This window comes from Peromyscus californicus, unplaced genomic scaffold, assembly GCF_007827085.1.
Source record: "Peromyscus californicus insignis strain IS unplaced genomic scaffold, ASM782708v3 Scaffold_8__1_contigs__length_139910024, whole genome shotgun sequence".
In the NCBI taxonomy this organism is placed as follows: Eukaryota; Metazoa; Chordata; class Mammalia; order Rodentia; family Cricetidae; genus Peromyscus; species Peromyscus californicus.
The window spans coordinates 125,080,820-125,107,331 of record NW_026294606.1 but is presented as its reverse complement, the minus strand read 5'-3'; the positions used below and the strand labels follow the sequence as shown (position 1 = coordinate 125,107,331).

The 26,512-nt window shown below is 40.7% G+C and overlaps 1 protein-coding gene across 2 annotated transcripts in view; it reads left to right on the top strand.

The window, feature by feature from the left end:
- Window positions 1-26,512, top strand: part of Lonp2 (lon peptidase 2, peroxisomal) — a 119,584-nt gene that overhangs the window by 53,132 nt on the left and 39,940 nt on the right. For both annotated transcript variants that reach the window (XM_052728212.1, XM_052728213.1), the window contains 3 exons: window positions 7,507-7,657; window positions 9,301-9,427; window positions 13,066-13,199. In XM_052728212.1, the coding sequence (XP_052584172.1) occupies window positions 7,507-7,657; window positions 9,301-9,427; window positions 13,066-13,199 (412 nt within the window). The remainder of the gene's footprint in view (window positions 1-7,506; window positions 7,658-9,300; window positions 9,428-13,065; window positions 13,200-26,512) is intronic.

Sequence of the window (26,512 nt, the reverse complement as noted above, 5' to 3'; positions counted from 1 at the left end):
CTAAACTCACTTAGAGGAACAAGGTCTTCTGTTGTCAATTCTTAATTTTCAATGCCAGCAATCCTTGTTTCCAATTCATAAGGCATCCTTGAAAACTAGACCAAAAAAAAAAAAAAAAAAAAAAGTCATGCTGTTCTCATTAGCCTGTTGCTTTTCTGTCTTTCTCTCTTTTTTCTTTTTTTTTTTTTTTCGGTTTGGTTTGGTTTGGTTTTTCAAGACAAGGTTTCTCTGTATAGCCCTCTCTGTCCTAAAATTCACTCTGTAGACCAGGCTAACCTCGAACTCACAGATCTACCTGCCTCTGCGCCCCCTCCCCCGCCCCAGTGCTGGGATTAGAGGTGTGTGCCTCTGCTGCCCAGCTCTGTCTTTCTCTTATTTTTATCTCTCTTTTCTTATTATCCACATTGTGTACAACTGCCACCTGGATATGTACAAGTGTGTAACAGCTGGCTGTGTAACAGCTCTTAGTTGTTTTCCTAGCAGTTTGTTCTTTTTCATTTCCAGTTTAACACTCTCACTACTAGAGTTCAGTAGTGACTGCATTTCCATGAAAATCTTAAGAGTCGGAGAATTACAGTATGAACCCACGACTGACTTAATAATCCCCAACACTTCCTTTACTCTCCTGCCATCCTAAGAGATACCACGTCAGGGAATCGTTGAGATGAACATCTCAAACCCTGACACTTGCCATCTTTTCGTCTCTGTAAGGACCTACCAGTGGCTTCAGTAGTCCCATGTGAAAAGAGAAGTACCCAGCTGAAGTTATGATGGGCAGTTCCATTCACAAGTAGAGAGAGGAGGCCAAGAGTGATGTAAGCTGCCCACTCCAACTAAACCAGAGAGCTTTATCTTTACAAAACGCATCTAGATATATTGTATTGATTTTGAAATTTTATAACCTTACTGAAGTGTCAGGAAAATGTCGGATATCATTAAGCACACGAACACATGTATAATAGGACAGAAGAAAAGGGAACAATTGTTTAAAGAAATAATGGCTAAAGTCTCCCAAAAAATGAATTTCTAAAAACTGAGTTTGACTTCATTATTTTACATTGTATTCATAAATCACAGTATCACTTTGTACCCCAATAATATGTACATCTGTAATTTGTCAGCTATACAATTTTTTTAAAAATTAAGCATCAAAAACAAAAGAAATGTTAAGAAACCATGGTTCTTTTTAAAAATAAAATAATTTTACTACTTTTTTTTAGAATTTCCTACATGCATTCAATGTGTCTTGATCATATTCAGTCCCCATTCCTCCCTCTATCCTCCTAAATCCAGTCCTATCCTCCTACACCCTCCTAACTTCTTGTATTTTTTATAACCTAACAAAACCATATTTCAAACTTGAAAGTAAAATAAAAGCATTCCCAAATAAAGAGTAAGAATTCACTTTAAGCAAACTCACCCTACAGGAAACACAAAAGGAGAATTTTAGATGGAGAGTGAGCCACTCAAAACTACAAACAAAAGCACCAGTGAAGGGATTACCTTAGTGAAGAGAGGAGAAAGGTTTCTTCTCCTCCTCCTCACTGGTTTAAAAAGCAGTTCTATAGAACAGTGTGTGTGTGTGTGTGTGTGTGTGTGTGTGTGTGTGTGTGTGTGATATGCATATGAAAATATAATATGTTTAATAACAATACAGTGGGGGTAGGAGGAAACAAAGCTGTTCTTCACTGGGGTAAGGAAGTGACTAATCAAAAACACAAGGCAGCAGGAAGCAGAACTACACAAAAGACCTACAAGCAGGTAGCAACAAGGAAGGCTTGAGTAGCTATACTAACATCAAACAAAATAGGTTGTAAAGAGCAGTATTTCCTAACAAGGGAAATCGACCAGGAAGTTACAGTGGTCTTTCCCACTACCACACACACACCAGAGCCCCAAGACACTCGGAACAGAACTGATAGACAGGAGAAGTAGCCCGCTGACCAGTAATGGTCGATAGCGGCGTCACCACCTACTTTCAGTTGTGCTGGAAACCGGTGGGGGGGGGGGGGGGGAGGTATAGAAAGCCCTGTGGTCCTCTGTGGAGCACTTTCTACCAGCGGCAGCATCCACATCTTCTCAAGCTCACAGGGACATTCTCCAGGATAGACTATGTGCCACTCGTGAAAGAAGCCACAATATAGTTAAAGGGATGAAAGCATAGGATGTGTTCTCCTAAAGCATCACAGCAACTAGAAGTCAGCAGTGGGAACTGGAAGAAGTCACAAATACATGGAAATTACACATTCCTGAGTGACCGGTGGACCAAAGAAGATGCAAGAGAAATTGGAAAGTCGTGTAAAGTGACGGAAATGGCAAAGCATGTGTGTCTAGTAGACATTAGACCCGTGTTCTCAGCACTTATCCTCAACTAGTAACTTACTACAACCTCAGTGCTTAGTATAGTATCCTAGAACGTTACTTAAACTATTTCTTAAATTTGGTGTTATTAGAGTCCTTTTTTACAAATAATTAAATTTTGGAAAAGCTAGTGTTTTGAGATCCTCTACCTGAATTAAGGGTCCTGACAAAACTTCAGTAAGCTGGGTGCAAGTGTTTGTGTACTACCTTCCACAGAACACTTCTGATCTGGGGGATGGCCTGCGACCCAGCTCACTGATCCCCCACCGTATCCCTCACAGGAAGCCTGGCACTGGCAGATACTCCCTGGCTCTCGTTTGACCTGTAACCAGTGTATGCCTCCTTAAACATCCAACCCTCTGGCTCTGGGGAACCGACTTGTGTTCTGCCCAGTGATGTCTTTAGGAAAAACCACACTGGGCTATCTCCTTTAACTGAAAGGCACAAAGCTTATATACCACCACAGTAAGAATAAGTTCAGCTTTTGCTAACAAATTGAGGGCAAGGAGGGCACCATGAGACAGAAGGGCAGTCTTGTCCTGGGTCACATGAAGTAGCAGACAAGAAGGGAGACAGTCAACTGACAGTGTGCAGAGGAATGGCTGTGGGCCACTTTACAGTCAAGTGCCTGACTGGCCACTCTAAAGGAAGCAGCAAGAAAGGGTCTCCGTGGCCTTTTCTGATCGTATGTGGCACAGTCAGGGCTTTCTTGATTGCCAGTAGTAAATACACCAGGACTTTTAAAACAAAAAACAAAACAACCAATGTGTATCTTATCCCCTCATTTTTTTTTTCAGTGTTTTGTTTTGTTTTGTGTGTGTGATGCCAAGAATAGAATTTAGGACCTTGCACATGGGAGGTGGAGTTAAAACAAGTTTAATATCACAACACTTGAGCCACTTGGCGGGATCCAGTGTTTTTCTGGAATATACACCGTTTGGGTGATTCCAGGTCGGAATGGAACGTCTAAGGAGGTCGATTTGGACCTTTTTGCTGGAGGGATGACTCATTGCTTTTGTGGAGGAGCAGATTTTGGGAGTTCCTGGCTCTGCTTCATCCCGTTGGAGTTTTAAATTATTTCAGTGCTTGCTTTTGACATTTTTATTGTGGTTTATCTCCTGTTTAGATAATATGTATCTTCAGACTACCTTTTTCAAGGATTTGTTTTTGAGCTGTGTTTTAAGCATTTTCATATTTGAAGCCTCTTTGTGATCTGTGCCATTAGCTTCTATGTGTTCTGTTCATAAAACATGTTAAAATTATGCCCTCACATACATGCACATGTAGACATGTTACATAAAACAAGGATGGGTCATCTGTTAAGGCCACCACACAAAATACTAGTGTAGTTGGCTTCTAAAAACTTGACAGCTTTGAAGGCTGGAAGTCTAAAATCAGATGTTGACAGGTTGCGTTCCTCCCAGAGCTTCTGTGGCTTCTGAAGGTCTGTCTTCTGTGTATATGCATTGCTGGGGACTTCCTGTTCTTGAAAAAATACCAGTTAGTTAACATTGGGACCTCATGCCCAACCTCTTTTAACCTTACTCTCTCCTTAAAAGTTCTATGCCCAAACAATCACAATGTGTGTGTGTGTGTGTGTGTGTGTGTGTGTGTGTGTGTGTGTGTGTGTGTGTGTTGTATGTATGATGCATTTTTAATAAAGCCAATGTGTTTTAATTAAATAATTGTTTTTGAATTCATAATGTTATCATGAAAACTTATTTCTAAAAGAAAAATGCCAACTCTGTTATTTCCTTGTTCAAATCTTTGTCTTTAATGGTATGTTGCAGTCATCTTTTAAAACTACTCTCTGCATGTCTGTTTTAGTTTCTAGGAATGCTTAACCTGGCACACATGTGCCAGATGCATAAATTACAATGAGAGCAGGTGAGTGAGCACACCATAACTAGCTTTGCCCACTGGCTTTCTGCTCACTTTAACATACTTGGGGTGCTCTTGAGTGAGGGCATCACTTCAGTTTATATATTGTTTGAAAGCCAATTTCTTCCTAGTATCTGCAGATAAATAAGATGAGTGTATTTTGTAGGAGGTCATTTTCTACTCTGTGGCCGCTGATCTAAACATCTAAAACAAATGTGTACCCACCTGGGTAGAGGACTCACAGTGGTCTCTTTGTTAACCTTTATATCTTATATATGTTACATATTTTCTGTGTATTTAGGATTTTGAAGATTTTAAGGCAAAATCTAGGCATTGTGTCTTTTTGTAAATATTTCAGTTCCTATCTCTAAAAGGAATAGCTTTTTATAAATGATAATAGATGGATAACTATACCATCATACCTCAATATGGCGATTACCAAGCCATCTCTGGTCAGTGTAATGTTGCCTGTAAAAATGTAGTTCACCTCTTTTCAGAAAACATTATTGAAGAACACTTCTCAATGGATACCTCACTCTCCACACACACAGGTCACATCCCTGTCCCCTGACTTCACCCTCCAAGGAATAAAGTGTTGCATCTCAGCTTCTTCCATACTTCCCAGGCATGCCATGTTAGACAGGAATTCTGTTCGTAGGGCTGATGTAGAAGTTGGCAGAAAGGGAAGAGACTGCTCTAACCAGCCAGGAAAGCCAACCATATATGCAGCTGAGCTGTAGAGACAGATAGCCCTGGCACTAAAGTAGGCCAAAAAGCAGAGGTTTTGTGGTGACCAAGAGCAAAGGGCAATGCTGTTCTTCTGTGTTCATCACTTTGCCCTGAGGCTTACTCTGAGAAGTAGTTACTAGAAATTCTTTTCTGCTATGTTATTGATTAGTATTTCTGGAGCTTTAAAAAGGTGTTTAAAAAACACCTCCCTTGGTGTTTTTCTTGAATAAAAGATTGAGGGCTACTAACTTTCTCTTCTCATCACCTAAATCCCTTATAATCCTTTTCCTTTCCTAGACTCCAGTGATCTTCCCACTTAGCCTAGGATTACAAGACACTTGCCACCATACCCATATGGAGTATTTTATATATATTACAAGAGGATTTATCAGATTAGCTTACAGGTATGGTCTAGGTAGTCCAACAATGTCTGTCTCACACTAGAGAAGCCAAGAATCCAATAGTTGTTCAGCCCACAAGGCCAGATGTCTGAGCACTCAGTCTCAATCTGGCACTGAAGGCCTGGAACATCCCTGGAGAGCTACTGGTCTTCATTTTATATTGGAACCCAAAGAAGCTCATCCCAATGTCAATGAAGAAATGCAGTACCAGGATAGATGAACTTGCCGTCAAGACTGAGGGCAAGCAGCACAAAGCAAAGCTTCCTTCTTCCATGGCCAGAGCTGCTGCCCCATTAATCTGATCAAGAAAATCCCACAGGCATGCCCGGTGACTTGCCTTTAGTTGGTTGCAGATCCAGTCAGGTTGACACCAATATTAGCCATCACACACACTGTCTTGTTTTTAAAGGGTAAAATATTACTTCATCTGAACAGTCTGAAAGTGTGATTATTCTTCACCAAGAATACTATTAGAGCTTTCTTTGGGGGAATTGAAAGTACTTTATTGTTTTTATAATATTAAACATTATTGTGTTTTATAAAAATGTGAAATTAGGATCTTCTGGGAAATGCAGTCTAGAAAGATACAATGAGTTTCTGAAATTCAGGATTCCAAGTAAAAGGCTTTGAATTAAAATCAGCTGGTGTGTGTGTGTGTGTGTGTGTGTGTGTGTGTGTGTGTGTGTGTGTGTGTGTGTGACTTTAAAAAGAAAATCAGGCCGGGCGGTGGTGGCACGAGCCTTTAATCCCAGCACTCGGGAGGCAGAGGCAGTCGGATCTCTGTGAGTTCGAGGCCAGCCTGGGCTACCAAGTGAGTTCCAGGAAAGGCGCAAAGCTACACAGAGAAACCCTGTCTTGAAAAAGCTATTTTATGGTGAACTTACAATGAACATTTTAAGAGACTAAATTTGATATTTTGGGTTTGTGTTATTTTTTTGTTTGTTTGTTTGTTTTCTTTTTTCTTTTCTTTTTATTTTTTGGTGTGTTTTTTTTTTTCTTTTTTTTCCTGGGTCGCCCTGACTTTCTGGGAACTCACTCTGTAGACTAGGCTGGCCTCAAATTCGGAGATGTGCCTGTCTATGCCTCCCAAGTGCTGGGATTTAAGACGTGCACCACCATACCTGGCCTGTGATGAATATTAAGTCATGCAATTTCCATTTTGAATATGTATATCAACCCTAGAGAGTTCTGAGTGAAAATATGTTGAAGGTTTAGGACATGCCTGAGGGTTTAACTAGCTTATAGTCATGTGTAACTTGTGCATATGAGTGCCTGTAACTTGAAGTACATGAGCAATAACCTGAAGATTATCTCTTTAATACAAAGTTGTTCATTTTAAGAAACTAATTACTAAGGAGGCCACAGAGATGGCTGAGCTGGTAAAGATACCTGCTGCCACCTGGACCCATGTGATGAAAGGAGAGAATTGATTCTCATAGGCTGTCTTCTCACCTCCATAAGCATGCTGTGGTGCACATGCATGCAAGTGTACACATATCCAAAATAAAAAAATTAAACCACATAATTAATACTAGCTATTAAATTAGCTATTGCATCAGGTTAACTAATTTTTTTTAGGTCTAATGGTGTTTTAAGAAGTCAGTTTCTCATTGTGCTACATCAATATACAGTGACAATTTGTATAAGTTTGTTTCATTTGGCATTCCCCTTCCAGGCAAAGAATTTATACCAGACATTCAGATAATGTCTGAAGAGATATCTACTGTTTATTAATTTACCTAAGAATTTTAAAATAATCTGCATATTTACTTTATGTTCCATAGTGACTAAGACAGCTGTGTTACCAAAAGTAAAAGTGGTTCTGCAGGGTAGGTAGCTTGTGATCCATGGGAGCTGGTAGTAGAGAGGTCTGCGGGCAGAACTCGGCAGTGTGGTGTTTGTGGCTTTGTGTGGGTATGCCCGCCTGTGTTTCTAGTTATTTTGACAGTAGAACTTGTGACATTTTTTAAAGGATATAGGATATGGGGAGATCAGGGTTTTTTGTTATCCCAGTGTTTATCAGCTAACTCTGTTGAACAGAAATGTCAACCTTGCTGATACATTGAGTGGGTTTTAGATTGTGGAACTTTCTGTTGTAACTAAGTTTGTTTAAATGTTAATCATTCTTTCCTAGGTGTTGGATCCTGAACAAAACCATAACTTCACAGATCACTATCTAAATGTGGCCTTTGACCTTTCCCAAGTTCTTTTCATAGCTACTGCCAACACTACTGCTACTATTCCACCAGCTTTGTTGGACAGGATGGAGATCATTCAGGTTCCAGGTACTTCATTCATAAATATATAGACATGCACACGCACACGCACACGCACACACTTTGGAGCATACCCTTTAAAATTAGTTGTGTTATGGAGTTTCATTTGTCCAGAAGTTCATCTGTCACTATAATCTTCCAAAGTTCGGAGCAGAGTGTATAGACCATCTTTTCTGTAGCTCCAGAGTCAAACAAGAGTTTGTTTGTTTGTACCATGACAGGTAAGAGTCAGTGTGTGTTCTAGAAGACATCCAGCAAGAGTCAGTGTTGACTTCACACTCGGCTCCAATGCTGCCTTCAGGGATGATTGCTTCTTAGAATGTCAGACATTATTTTCTGAAGCAATTCTCAAAATTACAGGTGAAAAGGATTCATTTCTACAAAGCCAATGTCTTAGACCCAGATACAGCATTATCTCTCTGTAAGGTTTTGAAGGTTCTCCCTTTTTTCTGAGAATATATTACACAGTAATTGACTGTAGTAACTCTTCCTAGATGACGCTGGCCCTACTCTTATCAAAAAGCTCATGGCACTTTCAGACAATCTCTTCCCTTCAGTTGATTATGTCAGATAGTTGCACGGTTGTTTGTGTTTTTCAGCCGTGTCTTCTTGTCTTTTTAGTTAGACTCAGATCCTAACCTTTTCACTTTATTTAATTAGTCAAAATTATTTTTGTCTTAAAAGAGATCCAACATCAATGAGTACTCCAGTGAAAATAGGGTAGACTCTAAATATATTCAAAATGTAAATGTAGCAATATATTTTACATTCAAATTACATTTTACTCTTCAGTAAATGTTAATTGAATTTCTCAATTACCTGCAAACCTTGTAGATTCTCTTACTTAGTTTTAAAATGTGGTGAAGTAAAATGTTGCTTTTGTGTATTCATAAGACTAAAGTAAACGAAGGAGATTCAGTTGTCCAGAATCTACACATGAGGCAGCCAGTCCATGCACTGCACTGCTGTGAAATGAAGTGATGAAGACCGTGGCTACAGAGGTGGCTCTGGGATGCTGCCTCTTCCTTTGAAAGATGCGGTCCTGTCCTCTAGCCTGCGTGATGCTTTCAAGCCTCTTCTTCCTAACCAAAAGATGCTTTATCAGCCCATGTTTATTAGACAGAGAGGGTACATTAGTTTAGGGGGGATTCTTTTCCTTACAGAATTTAAGCTCATTGGGGTTCTTAGTAATAAGAACATAGTCTCTTAAATATGTAATATATATTTTTATAAAATGTGAAGGTAAAAATTGAAACTGATTTAGTATATATTTCCGTATTCTGCTACAGTACTGAAGAATACTTAAGCTCATTCTAAATCTCAGGTCTACTGAATCTGCATTTGATTCATTAAATTTTGTGGCAGGGACCACAAAGATGGTTCAGCAGTTTGGGACACTTGTTGCTCTTACAGATGACCTGTGTTTGGTTCTCAACACCCACGTAGTGACTCACCACCAACTGTAACAACAATTTCAAAGGCTCCTACACCCCCTTCTGATATCTATGGGCACCAGGCATGCACATGAGGCACCAGCATACTTGCAGCCAAAACATTCACACACATAAAGTAAATTAAGCTTAAAAACCAAACAAGATGTGACATTGTGGAAACCTGGCCGATAATTACAGACCAGGTCTCTTCTTCTCCAGGATATACACAGGAGGAGAAGATAGAGATTGCCCACAGGCACCTGATCCCTAAGCAGCTGGAACAACACGGCCTGACTCCTCAGCAAATTCAGATCCCTCAACTTACCACTCTGGCCATCATTACCAGGTTAGTCATCTTGAAAATGGGATTTTTTTTCCCCATGCCAATAATTTGCTGAAAGTCTGTGCATTGAAGAAATGTTTAACTGTCATTCTAGAACATGAATTCCTCTAGCAAATGGAAAGCATTGCTGTAGCTGTGACTAGCTCTGGATGAGGAGGAATTTCATAGCAAAACCATGTAGAATTGTCTTCGTTGCAAAGGGTCTTCATAGAGCCAGAACTTTGACTTTGCCACAATGGCAAACTAAGGGTTAATTTAATAGATTAAGAACCAAACTCATGAAAAATATAGAAGTGCTCCTTTATGCACATTAAAAACTAGAGTCAAAACCAGGAGTCATGGCTCACACCCTTAATCCCAAAAGGGAGGTAGAGGCAGGTGGATCCCTTAGTCCTAGGCCAGTTCTAGCTTGGTCTGCTGAACAAGTTTCAGTACAGCCAGGGCTATACAGGAAACCCTGTCTCAGGGTGGGAACAAAGCAAACAAACAAACAAACAAAAACAAGTCAAGCTGCTACTTTCAGACAACCATTTTATGTTGTTCATCTTTTTCTTTTCTTGTCTGACAGACTAAAATAATAATAATAATCCTTGGAGTTTTTTATGCTGAGACTTCACACTGGAGCAATAGAGAATTTCCCAAGTCTGCTCCAGAGTGCTTAAGCCCATGACAAATACCACATACGTTTCCTGAGTAGAGGCTGCCATGGGGGCGCACACCTTTAATCCCAGCACTGGGAGGCAGAGTCAGGCAGATCTCTGAGTTTGAGGCCAGCCTGGTCTACAGAGTGAGTTCCAGTACAGTCAGGGCTGTCTCTCTCCCACCTCCCCCCAAAAGAGTAGAGTATTGCTTCATCTCATTTATAGGTCGTGTGTTTGAGTGAAAAATAGACCCTGTTGGGAATTTATATTGGCCATAGCCTCTTACAGTTTTCCTGGCTCACTATTACAGATTGATTGCATCATCCAACATTTTAAGTCTGCCAAGAACTCCAGCAACCCTTTCCTAGTAACTTGTTTTCAGGAAATGTGAAATTTCTCTCCATGCATGGCCTTTCTGACTGCCTTATGATCTGGGCCAACTTTCTTCTAGGTCTATTTAGTTATTTACAGAAAGTAGGACTAAGTCTAACCCAAGAGTTCCTTTTTCTTAATTTGTTTTGACTTAAACTATGTGGATAATGCCAGAAGAAATAAATTGAGTGATTATCCAATGTCTTCCAGCAGTGACATCCCTCTGGACTTCTAACAAGCCACATGAACCTTTATGATAGTGTCTATATCTGAAAAGGGGGAGTGAGTGAGAAGACACGTGGCTTATCTACTTCTGAGAATGATGCTTAAGAGTTCATTATTTGTAGTTCCCGATCACTGCCCCTTACATACTTGTTAGCTCAAAACGTGAGATGGTAAACACTGTAAACGTTCGGGACTTTCTTGAGCAGTCTTACTGTTTTAATACTTAAAAACAGAGCACAACCCAGACAGTGCACTGGACACTGCTCCTCTTAAGCTCCAGGTACTGAGTTACCAGACACAGGAGACCAAAGGTCATGGCCAGACCTTTTCATCTGTTGCTGGTCAATGTAGACATGGCCCTTGGTATCCTTGTCCCCTCCCCTCCCTGTGCCAACCTGATTTGAACCTTGTAGTTCTTAGGTACTTACTGAGCTCCACTTCCTTGTGAGAATCCTGAATGTTGCATGTTTTCAAAGTCACTGTCCTGTGAATGTATACTCCTGTCTTGTAGAGACATGTGAACCCTCTGAAACTTAATCCTTCTGAAGTTAGCAGAAGCACTTTCAGGTCTCTACACTACAAACACTTCTTCAAACTGAATGTTCCTCTTCTGCCACTTCTTGAGGGCTGAGGACACAGATCAGTGATAGTGTTTACGTCACCTGATGAAGCCTTGGGGTTGGTTGCTTTTAAGACTTCACCTTTCTGGTTTGCTGTCTCTTTGAATGAGCCGTGGAATCCTGCAGCCCTACATCCAGCTCTGTTACTAAGCTGATGCAGGGGGAGCCACATTAGTTATTTTTTAAATTAATTTTCTGGTTAGGATACAAAGAAATGAGCTTCTTGTGATATTTTCATACATGTATATCTTCATACTTTGTTCTCCCTTACTCTCCTCATGGTCCCCTTCTGCTTCTATGGCATAGCTCCATACTCACCTCTTGTTCCCCCTTCCCCTTCTCAGAGTCCTCCCCCCCTCCCCTGTCCTATGTCACACACAGAGTCAACTCTAGATTCTATATTTGAAGAAAACATATTATTCTTTTTGTGTATGGTTTATTTCATTTAACTTGAGTGATTTCTCCTCTGTCATAATTTAATTCTTTTTTACCACTCAATAAAATTCTACTGTGTCTATGAACCACATTTTCTTTGTCTGTTGATGGACACCTAGGTTGTTTTCATGTTTCAGCTACTGTTAGTAGAACAGCAATCAACACAGATGTGTAAGCATCTCTGTGGCATGCTGACTTACAGACCTGCAAGTATCCACCCAGGAGTAGTATAGCTGGATCATCTGGTAATTCTAGTTGGGATTTTATGAGGGCCCTCTACACCAGTGGTTCTCAACCTGTGGGTTGTGACCCCTTTCACAGGGGTCAGATATCAGATATCCTGCATAGTAGATACTTACATTACAATTGATAACAGTAGCAAGATTACAGTTATGAAGTACCAACAAAATAATGTTATGGTTGGAAGTCATCACAACATGAGGAACTGTTAAAGGGTTTCAGCATTAGGATGGTTGAGAACCACTAGAATACACTGACTTCCATACAGTTTACCTTCTCATCAGCATCCCTGTATCCTCACTAGGATTTGTTGTTTCATAATGACAGCTATCCTAATTGGGTGAAATGGAGTCTCAGTGCAGTTTCAATTTGCATTACCTGGTGGCTGAGAATGTTGAACACTTCTTACATCTTTATTAGCCATTTGTGTTTCTTCCTTTAGGAGAGAACTGTCTATTCAATTCATTAACCTTTTCTTGATTTATGATTTGGAGGGGGTTGGTTGGTTGGTTGGTTGGTTGGTTGGTTGGTTGGTTGGTTGGTTGGTTGGTTTTATTTCTGTCTTAGGTTTTAGAGGGTTTGTCTGTTTGTTTGTATACCAGTTAGCCCAGGCTGCCCTCCAGCCCATGAGGATGACTCTTGGTTGCTCTACTTTTACCTTCCAAGTGCTGGGATTGCAGGTGTCACCAAGCTCTGGCCAGTCTCTCTGATCCCTTCAGCAGTAGTTCAAGAACAGTACATTTGGAACCAAATGACACTGACAAGTTGTAGCCAGTAAGCTCCTTAATATACACCAAGAAACAAGTGGTGTGTAACATACTGCCAGGTTCACTTTAGGTGTGTAAGCTTGCAGGGCCAAAGCTCTGCTTTTCGATAAAGGGTAACAGTTCAATATAATGTATGTAAAGGAAATAACTGTGGCCAAAAAGATACCTTAATAGTTAAAAACCACTAATTTTAATGAAATGTGTTATGTGTGGAGAAGTTAGCATTTTTTAAAAATCTACATTTTCAGATCTACACTGTTTCTTTAGTGAAGTGGTTGCTTCTGTTTTACTTACTTACAGGTGGTGTTTATCCAAAAGTAAAATGTTTTCCTTTGTAACAGATACACCAGAGAGGCAGGAGTCCGTTCTCTGGACAGAAAGTTTGGGGCCATTTGCCGGGCCGTTGCTGTGAAAGTTGCAGAAGGACAGCATAAGGAGGCCAAGCTGGACCGTTCTGATGTGGCTGACGGAGAAGGTTTGTGGCCTGGTCCTGGTATTGTCAGTCGGGCAGCGCAAAGTAAATGGTACTATCAGCTGAGTGTGGAGCAGGGAGAGTATCAGGTAGTCCTTGAAATGGTGGTGTCCAAGTAAAGCTGGAATAACATAAGATGTGATGGGTTTCGAGAGGTTTTTTTTGTTTGTTTTTGCAAATAACAGTATTATTCAGTATTCTTCAATGTTACTACTTTAATGATATAGTAACCTTCTCCAGATTGCCGTAGTGTACACTTTACACATGGTTTGCTGCTCTCTTTTTGGACAAGCGCAGGCAATTGTTAAATTCTTTATAATAAAGTTGTTAGAAGCCAAATGTGATGACACACCCCTGTAATCCCAGCACTCCTGAGGCTGATGCAAGATCAAAGCCATCCTGGTCTACATAGCAAGAGCCTGTCTTAAAAATGCCGCTGCTGATATGATGATGATGTTACATTTTTTTAAAAAACGTAAGCTGTTCAAGTCTGCCAAAACATACCTGTACATTAGAAGAGATTCACATGTTTTTCTCACACAGCTTCTTTTATAGGCACACAATTAAATGTAATATAAACTTCCCTCCAGTAATCTGGAGGTGACACTCTAAGGGGAGTTGTTCCTACTGTAGTTATCCAAATGCACGTGTTTCTTTTGCTTCCCAGTGAAAATGTGTGCCCTTCTTGCCCCAGAACTTTAAGAAGCTTAAGCTTCAGTTCATCACAGTATGTTGTTATGTAATTCCCCAAAACTTGCTTTTGTGAACATGTAGCAATAAGGAATTGAAAATTGCTGCATAGGAAACAGATATATTAGAGTTCTACCATTTCCAGAACTCTTTCCAGAATGCAGGTAGGTGACTGGGAGAGAGTAGCTGCACTCTGTGGTAGTTGTGGTAGACCAGATGTTGTTTCAGTGCATGGAAGAGTAGGTACTCACGTGATCCTCTTGGTTCTGTGTAATCTTGCCTGCTCCCACTTGGCCTGGGGCCTCACTAGTTCATTTTCTCTTGAGAATAACCTCCACTTTAGCTGAATTGGAGCAATATAGTTATGGTATGTAGAGTATGGATATTGAAGTCCAGTTGTTTCTTATAAGGACAGAAGACTTCTGTTGTCTTTTGTATGATTTGTGTCTCCCAAGTTCATATATTGGAAACTTCACCTCTAATGAGTGTTCTGAGGTCGGGCTTTTAAGAGATGATGAGGAACTAGGGATGTAGCTCAGTGGTGGTGCGCTTGCATAGGATCCACAAACTCCGAGTTCTATCCTGATGAGTTAGAGGGCTCTTCCCTTATAGGGATTAATGTATTATCTTGGGGAAGTGTGTATTACATTTCACAGTTGTCGATTCCTGGTGAATGGATGAGTTTGGGTTTCCTTCACCTCTGTCTCTCAGGAGCTCTCTGTCATGTGATTCTTCCTCCCATGTTGCACATAGGCCCTCCTTGACATAGTTCTTTGCTCTTAGGTTTCTCAGTCTCCAAAATTAGGAGTCAAACACATTTCTATTCACTATAAATGACCTAGTCTGTGCATTCTGTTATAGCAGCATAAACAGGCAAGGTCAGTTCTCACCCATACTTTCCGGCATTCTCCAAATTCCTGAGTCTTTTTAGAATTTCATGGCTCAGATCAGTTTGTTGTTGATCACTCTGCCTAACGCTGTAGACACTGAGGTTTCTGCTCTCTCTAACCGGCTAAATTTTCATTGTATTTTTGTCTGTTTACATTATACTTTCCAAAATTTTGTCAGCATTTCTTTATCAGGTATCTTCATTCTCGTCTTATTCTTAAGAGTTTGTACTTTTTCATTTCTGATTGTTTTAGTAGAAAGTTAGTAGAATTTAATAGAGGAAATATAAAGACATGTTCAGATTACACTTTGTAGAAATTGTGGTTTTGAAAACCTGTCCTAGGCCTATGAACACAAAAGGCCATGCAGCAGCGTGGATAGCTCTTTCTCTTGCCTCTTTAGAATTCGGAGCTATGCTTTTCCTGTACTCCAGTGTGCTCAGCCCTCAGCCATCTAAACCTCTGCCTTTTTGCTATATCTGTGAGATGATAGAAAGTAAAAGTTAAAATGAAATGTGTCCATTTAACATATTCAGAAAATTATGTTTAAGATTTAGATGGTGTTTTTAGAATTTTTAATACATTAATACATATGGAATTTTCCATAGCTATAATGCAGTTTAATGTTTATATATACATATTTAATATTTCTAATATTTGTGCTTAGATTATCTTTACAAATGTTCAAGAACTTGTTCAAAAAACTTGTGAACTATTTATGAACATACGGTTTTAATGAGAATATTCCCTTGGGTTTTGTTGTTATTTTCTTTAATTATGGGTCTTCTTATACATGATCAGGTAGCTAAGCAAAATTGAGTAGTTCAGCTGTCACCTAAGGTACCTATGTATCTTCATAATTAAGAAGACATTTATGTTTCAAATACTTGGGCTATAATTCTTATCAGAAGCACAGACACAGCCCTGGGTGGTTCTGATATCATGAAACATAGAGTTACTAGAAATGACTATCCTCCAGACTTAATAGAATAATTGTAAGGAATATTATATTTATAACATATACAGTATATAATATAATTATAACAAGTGCTATTTATGACCTCAAACAAACCAAAAGGAACATTTCTGCAAAAGAAACTGCATGAGGTTTTCATGCCAGAAAGTTCAAATGGAGCTCAGTAACGTTTTTTATTAGAAAATGATTTATTTAAAGTAGAAGTTATTTGCTTAAAACAGTTGTTTCAGAAACTTCAAGCAATTCAGTGGGTGAGTTATTTTTAATGTTAGAAATAATGCTGGACTCAGAGTTACTGCCAGGAAGAAAAGTAACTTTGGGCCACGAGCTTCAAAACAGGCAGAAACTGGCAGTGTTTTTAACAAACTTCTAGAGCAGACCCAGCATCGCTGGTCTGTGAGCAGCGTCTTTATGTTTGTGGGATTGTTTAGACAATTAAATTGGCCACATAGCAATGGGGGATCTGAGGAGGCAGATGAGGGACAGAGTTGATTAGTGACAGAAGAATACTGATGCTTCCATCGACTGTGAAGCAGGACCTTTCATGAAAGCATTGCCTGTTTCTCTACATGGCATTAGGACATTCCAAATTCAGTTTTTTCCTTCCTGGGGTATTAGTTGGGTTGAAGAATAAAAATACATGACTGAAGTTTTATTCTGCTATTTGCCTGTCATTTGCTAAGACAAATATTCCATGTGTTCAGCTTTACATGCTTAGGTATTTCTCTGTGGAGTTAGACAAATGCCTGCTTATTCTTATGTGCAACGTGAGCTCAATGACGTACATGCCTGGTAAGGCTTTTCCTTAGCAGAGAAATTGTTCTTTTTGATCCTGATTCCATTCATAAATCTTTCCCGTGCTCTCTAGTAAACACTTTGCCTTGGCCATCGGATTCTGGGAACAGACACATGTCAGACGTGTGACAAAGTGTGACTTGTCCGTTTGTTTGCAGGTCTGGAGGTTGGACATAGAGCTCTAGACATAGAGCACACCCTAGGCAAGTTCTCTTTCTGAGCTACATCTTGCCTCGTTTTCTTTTTTCTTTGCAGTTCTTGTTTGTTTGTTTTTAGACAAGGTCTTATTAAGTTGCCCAGACTGCCCTTGAGCCTGCTGTTCTCCTGCCTCAGCCTCCTGAGATACTGGAATTTCAGGCTTGTACCACCAGGTCTGATAGATATTGTTTATGTTTGTTCATCTTAGGATTTCCCAACCTTTTGGAATGTGTGAACTGATTTTTTCATCAGTTTTAGAAAATTTATGACAGTTGTTTTTTCATATTTGTTTTTTCCCTTCCCCATTGGGACTCTGAGGAAAAACTATATTGTCTCTTAACCCCTTCTTTTCCCATTAATTTAGCTGTCTAATTCAGTTTGTATATTTTTTGTTGCCCTCTATTCCAGTTTATAATTGCTGACTTCTGCTATTTAAACATATGGAATTATTGTTTTCATAAATTGTGCTTTCTGCTTTTTAAATGGCCATTTATTTACAAATGTGTGAATATGTATATATACATATATTTGTCCCAATGGAATGCCCATTTAATTGTCTATATGTTTATCTATGTTATATATATATTTTTTTCACATAATGGATTCTTCTATCTATCTATCTATCTATCTATCTATCTATCTATCTATCTCTTTTGGTTTCTCAAGACAGGGTTTCTCTGTGTAGCTCTGGCTGTCCTGGAATTTGCTCTGTAGGCCTGGCTGACCTTGAACTCAGAAATCTTCCTGCCCCTGCCTCCCAAGTACTGGGATCAAAGGTGCGCATCACCATCACCCCCAGCTGCTTTTCATCTTCAGTCCATTTTTCCCTGTTTTCTTGGATACTCAGCATGGGTTTAGGGTATCTTTGATCAGTCTGTCATCTGATCCAGCTGTGAGTCTATCTGTGTCACCTGCCCTTTATGGCTGCTGCTGCTGCTGCTGTTGTTGGGGAGAGGGGGAGTTGTTGTTTTCTGTTTCTGTTTTGTTTTACTTGATTTCACATCTTCTGTTTGTACGGAGCTGCAGGTTGAACCTAGGATCTCACATCCTAAGCAAGCGCTTCTCCCGCTGAGTTCTGTCCCCAGCCCTGTTGCTTCTTGTTCTCCTCCTCCTGTGCCTCCTGCTCCTCTTCCTCCTCCTGTTCCTCCTGCTCCTCTTCCTCCTCCTGTTCCTCCTGCTCCTCTTCCTCCTCCTGTTCCTCCTCCTCTCCTTCCTCCTCCTGCTCCTCTTCCTCCTCCTGTTCCTCCTCATCATCGTCACCCTCCTTCTATAATTTATTCTGTTTCTTACGATTCCTTTTTTCTTTTTGGTTTGTTTTCTCTTTTCCTTATAATGGAAAATATAAAGGCTATAGCAATCACTGTCCTCTAAAAAGGGAGATATTTTCTCTTCACAAATCACTAGGGACTAGCAGGCCACTTTTGATACTGCCAAGACTTCATTTTAGACTTTGTAGGACTACTCTATTTCTTGATTAGCTTTATTCCTAAACTATGATCTTCTAGAATGTGATTCTCAAAAAATGCAGTTCTGACTGCTGATGTGACCCCTCACTTGTGAGTTCTCAATTTCGAGTATGGTTGGGCCTTTACTTTCTGCTTATTTTTCCTCCCGAGTTTCTGAAATCCCACCCTGAACGTGCTCCAGTTAGGAGCTAGTCACATTAGGGAAGGACTTCAGTGCAAGTTTTCTAGCTTCTTTGTCAATGATGTCAACTCTGTTTTGACAAATTTGACTTCTCATAGTTACTTTAACTAAGTCCCTTCAAGACTGAAAACACAGCTCGTCTTCTAAGCATTCTGAGGTATGGCAATTCTAGCCCACATCCCCAAGTAAGGAAAGCGAAAAAGAAATACATCTGGATCTGGAGAGTTGTAGCTCAGTGCTGAGAGTGTACACTTGGTCAAAAGACAGCATGTAAGTGACCCTGGTGTGAGTCCCAAGTCCCGTCACAGTACTCCTCAGCTGACACTGAGTTCACCTCCTTCATTCAGTTAACAGCTGACCACCCAGTCCACAGGAGGATAAGAGCTGTACTTTCGAAGAGAGAAACACTGGTGGTTGGATTTTATTTCCGTGAAGACAGCCTTGTCCTCCCATAATAAACCTCTGAGCCCTATGCTGGGCACAGAATCCTGGACTTTTGAGGACAGGCTGTGTAGTTCGGTGTAGATCCTGTTTTGCCTGAGGTGTATTTTGATCTGTATTAGTCCCACTGTCCTCCAGAAGGTGTACTTACAGTGACTCGGCCTAAGGTAAATAATATATTTAATATCTTTCCTCATTCCTTTCTAGGCACCTTCACAGTTTAAAATACATCAGAATAAAAGATTTTCATTCTGTACCTTACGACTTGTCATTCATTCACTTTAATTCTTGCCTATAAGCAGGAATGGAGTGGGTGAAGGGAAGGTAACCCACCCCCTGAGCTCATTTACTTAGGACAGGGTCCAGATGGCCTCAAGGAGCGCTGCTCTGCACTTCCGGTGTCATTCCTCACCCCACTAGCTGTGGTAGCTCCTCTCAGGCTCCAGTTCTGCAGGAAGAGTTGGTCCTCCGGTGGGCGGCTAGCTGTCAGAGTTCTTTGTAGCGGTTTCCTGCTGTTGACTTCTCAGGTGAAAACATGCTCTGCTAGATGTTCTAAGTGTGGCTCCTTCCTAACCAGAACAGGAGGCTGGCCTGCAGGAAAATCAGGGGACTTTTTCCAACTTCTTTTCTGACTAGTCTCCAAATTTGAAGATTTCCATCCTCCTGTCTATTGCCATAAGTATGTTATGTGGTAATGAGGATAGTGAATATATATAGTCAGGTGCCTTGGCTCACACCCATAATCCCAGTGCTTAAGAAGAGGGAAGCCAGAGGTGGACAGGAACTGGAGGCTAGCCTCGGCAATAGTGTGAGACCTTGTCTCAGAACATAAAGTAAATAAAAAACAGTATATATGATACTTGGAGGTGGTAAGGTTTGTGCTTTGTGTAACTTTTTGCTAAATCCTTTTTATCTACTTGTTGCAAGATTTGTCTTTTGAATTTCAAATTACTTATCAGTTACTTTGTAGCAAATTACCCTGTAAACCCAGCAAACTAAAACTATTTATCAAGTATCTATTTCGAAGTTTCTGTGGATCAGGAATCCAGGAGCAGGGAGGGTGGTTGAGTAGCTGTGACTCAGGCTTGTCCTGAAGTTTTGTAGTGAGGCTGCAAGCTCACCTTGGGGATATCTGCTCACTCACAGTTGTTAATGGAGCCCAGTTCCCTGCTGACTGTTGGCTAGAGTTCTTTTCTTTCCACAGGGGCCTCTCTCTGGGCTTAGGACATGGCAGCTGGCTTCTCACAGTGAGGATGTCATATGTTATGTAAGAGAGGTAGGGAGAGCCAGAGGCAGAATGGACAACCTTTCCTAATACTGGTACCACGTTCTTTGATAGGCAGTGAAAAGGAGCTGACTTCATAAAGATGTGAACACTAGTTGGTGGGGATAGGCTGCTTGGGAGCCATCCAAGAGACCCTCTGCCACCAGCTTACTTGTTTGTTTTATTGCCTCCCTCCCTTGTTAGACTTTTTGTTTTTCTTTATTTGGTGCTGGCAATTGAACTTAGGACCTCATACTTGCTAGGTAAGCACTCTACCACTGAACTGTGTTCAAAGGCCAGGTTTAAATATCTTTTTTTTTTTTTTTTTTTTTTTGAGCATTGACTTGTGTGCTATTCAGTTTACATGCCTTATCACCACACATCATAAAAACTTCACAAAGTTAGGTATACCTGCCCTATTTTATGAAACAGGAATTGCCTATCTGGGGAGATGACCTGTTCAGGATCATAGAGCAAACAACTCTTGCATCTCAATTCACATAGGTCAACCCCAAATAATGCGGTCTCCCACAGTGGCACACGCCTTTAATCACAGCACTCAGGAGACAGAGGCAAGTGGATCTCTGAGTTTCGAGGCCAGCCTGGTCTGCAAAGTGAGTTTCAGGATAGCCAGGACTGTTACACAGAGAAACCCTGTCTCAAGAAACCAGAGAGAGAGAAACAGAGACAGACAGACAAACAGCCAGACACTGTCCTCCAAGCCAAGCAGCCACCATCTTGAGACATTCCGTCACACTTCCTTGCTTCCTGCTGCCTTTCGTGTGCAACTCTGCCTGAACTGCATGCGGCCTGGAGGAGGGGCTGGAGTGGATAGGCCGGGAGGACTAGGAAAGGGGTGCTCCATCAGTGCCGATGCTGGAGCCTTCATCTCTGCTGCGTGAAGGTTTTCCAGGAGTGGCTTGGCAGGGTGGGAGCACGTACACCCCGTAAGTAACCCGGGCACTGTAAGGAAGCCCAGCAGACTCATTGGCTCCCCAGAGTGAACTTGGGTGGACCACGTCTTGGTTTGTCATTGGAACCATAGGAGAAATGGTAGACTCTGCTGTGTCTCCCTCTGAGAAGGGATCTTAATAAGAGGCCATGCTAATCATCTCTAATCCATTCAGTGTATGTGCTGCCAGGGAGCACAATTTATTGCTCTTTTGAGGTTTTTATATATTTCATTTCTGTTGATATAGCCCCATTTCCCAGAGATTAATTAGTTTGTTTAGAATTTTAAAGAAATCCTGTGTTTGGGTGTTAATAGATAGTAGAAATTTCTGTGACACAGAGCAGTAGGAATAGGTTTAGACCATTGTTGAATATCCGTGAGGGGAAGAAAGTCTATAACACCCATAAATGAATGAATCTCTAGCAGAAATTGAGACTGCTTGTCAGCATGGCATGCAGTGTGGATTTCGTTGTTCTTGTTTAAAGACATAAAAACTTCATTCATGGGGCTGGAGAGACGGCAGTGCAGGTAAGAGCTCTTGCTGCTCTTGCAGAGGACCCACGGTTCACTTCCCAGCACACACATGGTCACTCATAGCCATCTATAATTCTAGTCTAGAAGACCTGCCCTCTCTGACTTCTGTAGGCACCAGGCACACACATAGTAGACAGACATGTGTTGCTAGAGTTTTCCTGCCTGGCCCACAGTCAGGACAAATCTCTCTCACCTGCCAGTCCCACAGCCACTCAGATCCGACCAAATAAACACAGAGACTTATATTGGTTACAAACTGTATGGCCGTGGCAGGCTTCTTGCTAACTGTTCTTACAGCTTAAATTAATCCATTTCTATTAATCTATACCTTGCCACATGGCTCGTGGCTTACCGGTATCTTCACATGCTGTTTCTCATCATGGCGGCTGGCAGTGTCTCTCTGCCTCAGCCTTCCACTTCCCAGCTTTATTCTCCTCCTTGTCCCGCCTACACTTCCTGCCTAGCCAATGGCCAATCAGTGTTTTATTTATTGACTAATCAGCAACACATTTGCTATACAGAACATCCCACAGCACTTCCCCCCCTTTTTTTTTTCAAAAAAGGAAGGTTTTAACCTTAACAAAGTAAAATTACATATAATTTGGGAATTTGGGCGTAGCTTCTCTTACTACTTCCTGCTGGAGGGGGGCACTGTATCTTATGGGGAAACAAAGAAAATTTTAGGGTTATGAAGTAGTCCATGAGGGTGTATCGTCTGAGCCAGTTGCCTTGAAACGGTTCTGGATGTTGGATCATCTGGGCTATGGTGTCATCAGAGACCTTTCAGGTGGTCTTGGCAGGTCAAACCTGATGTGTCTTAATCTGGAACAAATCCATAGCCTCTGGCTTTCTGTGGAAGCAAAAGCAGAGCCTCCTTTCCAAAGCAACATATCCTTATATCCAAATTTTGAAGTCAAGGTACCTTTAAAATATACATTTTGGCATAACTCAACAGCTTTTGTAATCAAATGTTTTTCTGTAGTTACGAATATCAAAGAGAACATAATCCAGATTCTTTGTGTGGTAGCCATCTTTACATGGCTTATTTTTTATATTAGCTTGAGCCTATTGCTTTGAACTGCAGCCTTCTAAGCCTGAAACGGTGCTGGCGCTGCTGGCTCCGCCCACTTCAGCTTCCCAACATGGCGGTGATACGTTTTCCGCCAGCTCTGGGAGCCATCAACTCTCAGAAATAGTGGGTCTATGCTTCTATCAAAGCAGCGTGTAGCCCAGAAACCTCTTTTTTTTGTTTTGTTTTGTTTTGTTTTGTACTAGCAAAGGCTAAATCCACCACACAGCTTAATGTGCCACTTGCAGAGGCCTCATTCCCGCCATACTGCAGGTCGAGCATGCACACCAGGAACCCGCCATAGTAGCTCAAACACGCAGGCTGCCGCTAGCTTAAAAGAGACAACTAGGAGCTGTTTTTAGCTCCGTTTTAGAATCTTTTTACTCAGGTTTTAGGTGGAAACTCTTGCCACCACGTTGGACGCCAGACATGTGTAAGCAAAACACTCATATACACATAAAAGTAATAAATCTATTTTAAAAAATACCTTTCTTCACTATTTTTAGTGAAGTGAAATTAATTGGAAGGTTTCTAGTTACATAGAAAAGTCCTCAAATATTTTAACCTACCTTTCATGCCTTTCTTTCTGGTTGGATTTAGAATAAAGAGAATAATTTGTGTATTTGCCTCTATTGGCCAAAACCATAAAGCACATGCCTTGACTGCTTATTTTGGAATGCTTCAGGACTCAGAGGTGAGCTTTAGTTTCTAAAGTAGTGCCTAGATCTGATGGTAAGTTTGTAACAAGTCACAATTTCTGTGTGACGGGGGCTGAATAAAGCTGACCTCCATTTTCCTAATCTTCAGACTATGTAGCTTGAACTCTACCTGTTCCCATCAAGTCTGGCCATTGAAAAGCTGTAAGAGTCAACAGTCATTGTAGTCTGAGACACTTTGATTATCAGGAGAATGATTTAGCCAACACTGAAGTTTCTTACTCAAGACCCAAGTTATACTGGTAGGGCATGGAAGTGTTGATTCTGTTCACATTTTCAGTGTTAAAAATGTTCCTCATCTTGTCAATTCTTTCCTACTCTTCGATTATATTGGTAATTCAGAACAATTGAAAATCTGCCACTGTCAAGGGCCTGAGGTTACTGTGGGGACTATGGATTTCAGGGACACTTTTCAAGTCACTTGGCCTGCCTGCTGGTAAAGTAAAGGCTTTTGTGGCCTTCTACAAACTAAAATGATAAAATTTAAGCCCAGTGTTGATAGCTTCTTATAGTAAATACTTTGTGTTTGGTGGCAGCAGGTTGTGTCTGAACATCTAAAATCAGACAGTATTCTAATGTTGAAGTGAAAATTGTTATTCACACCTGCCAGTATTGTGAAGATGTACTAAGTATTTCCTTCTGAGGGCGACGCTTACACTGATTTACCAGTTGTTCCTGTATGGGTACTGGCCTGGCCCAGGAGCACAGTGTTTGCCTATCTATGCAGATGGGATATATAGGGCACTGCAATAAAAGGAAATCCAGCCTCTCTCAACTCCAAGAATACTTAAGGTTCTACTGGGATTTTTTAAATACTGTGCATGGTCTTTTCAGCTAAACTAATCCAAATAATTGTCTGAGAATATTTTCTGAATCTCCACTATAGAAAATGAGTTTTGTTAAGTAACTCCTGTAAACTCTTTGAGAAACTGGGGTACAGATTCCTCTGGTGCCAAACAGAATCATATGGCTTAGAATATGTTGGTTCATTCAGTCACTGGGTCAGCTAGCACTGCTGAATGCTTGCTGTATGCTGTGCAAACTGAATAGAACTTGTGACAAGCATGTCGTCTACAGTTGAAGTAGACACATCTATTGATGTCACAGGGAGTGCTGAGTTTCATAAGGACGGTTCATTTCAAGTGTGTTAATATTTTAATAAGTATACTCCCCACCTGTGCTGTCCCTTTTCCTCTCCTCCCCCCTCCCCTCTTCCTGAGTCTGAATTATTTCACTTATTATGATGATCTCATGTTTTTTTTTTTTTTATTAATTTATTTTGCAATACAATTCAGTTCTACATATCAGCCACGGATTCCCTTGTTCTCCCCCCTCCCGTCCCCCTCACCTTCCCCCCGACCCCCCCCCCCCATTCCCATCTCCTCCAGGGCAAAGCCTTCCGCACAGACTGAGGTCAACATGAGAATAGGAAGAAGCAAAGTGCTAGAGAGGCCCACAGAAATCCACAAAGATGATCTCATGTTTAAACCACAGTTTCATTTTTCTCCAACTTCATCCATCTTTATCCATCCATCTGTTGACAGCACCTCTGCTGATCCCAGGCCTTGGCCATTGTGAACAGTGCTGCAGCAAGGGTGTGCAGGTGCCTCTGTGGGGTGTTGACTTGGGTTCTGGTAAACATCCGGGCAGGGCGGAGCTGTGTCATGTAGCAGTTCTGCTTTTCATGTTGGAGGGACCCCTATATTGATTTCCATACTCTCTGGCCTAATTTACATTCCCATCCGCATTATCTGGATGCCAGTTGCTAAAGTTTATGTCAGCAGAACTTCAGTTTTTGTAGCTACTGTAGCTTTAAAAAATGCTTGTAATAAATTGAAACAAAAAATAATTTACTTTGACATCTAAATTCATATGAATGAAAAGGAAGGTTACAGATTTTTTTTATATTCATAATTGTTACTCAAATTGAAATGTGACTCACAGTCATAACTTTCTGCTGTATTACAATGATTATTGTGTCAGATGTTTAGTGAGCAAGCAGAAATAAAACATACTTTGTAATATTTAGGTTGTATTAATGAAGAAAATATTAACAGAAAGAAAATAAATTATTATGAGCATGAAGATTCTTTGGCTATTTAATCCATGGATTCCTCCATTTACTGCTAATTTTTAAAGATTTTTTTTTTAATTTTTATTGCACTATTTTTTTGTGTGCATACATACATACATACATGCATGCCCCTGAGTGCCAGTGGAGATCAGAGGACAATCTGAGGGAATTGTTGTCTCCCCCTTCCGTGGGTCTGGGGAGCAAACTCAGGTCATTGGGCTTGGAGATGTCCACCTGTGAGCCATCTCTCCAGCCTTTTAAGTTGTTTATTGTGATCATGATTATCATTTCCGTGTGATTGTGGAACCCAGGCCTTGCTTGCTAAGCTCTCCACCAAACTGTCTCCCAGGCCCTATGGCTAGCTTGTTTCTTTAAAATTTTATTTAAAAATAAAAATAAAAAATTTTATTTAAAAATAAAAAGCCAGTGTTAGGATTCATGGCTTTAATCTCAGCACTAGGGAGGCAGAAGCAGGAGGATCCTCCAGGCCAGGCCAGCCTGGTTTACAGAGCAAGGTTCAGGACAGCCAGGGCTACATAGAGTAAACCCTGTCTCAAAAAAAAAGGGGGGGGGAGGGGGAGGGGGAGGGAGGGAGGAATGAAAAGGAAAGGAAAAAGGAAAGGAAAGGAAAAAAAAAAAAAAAAAGGAAAGGAAAAAGGAAAGGAAAGGAAAGGAAAAAGGAAAGGAAAGGAAAGGAAAAAGGAAAGGAAAGGAGAAAGGAAAGGAAAGGAAAGGAAAGGAAAAAGGAAAGGAAAGGAGAAAGGAAAGGAAAAAGGAAAGGAAAGGAAAAAGGAAAGGAAAGGAAAAAGGAAAGGAAAGGAGAAAGGAAAGGAAAGGAAAAAGGAAAGGAAAGGAAAGGAAAGGAAAGGAAAGGAAAGGAGAAAGGAAAGGAAAGGAAAGGAAAGGAAAGGAAAGGAAAGGAAAAAGGAAAGGAAAGGAAAGGAAAGGAAAAAGGAAAGGAAAGGAAAGGAAAAGTTTAAAAGTGTTCAGGCTCAAATGCTTAGTCCCCCTGGTTAGTAACTTGACTCTTATTTCCTTTGGCATGCTTCCTTCAGTTGTGAAAAGGGGTTTCT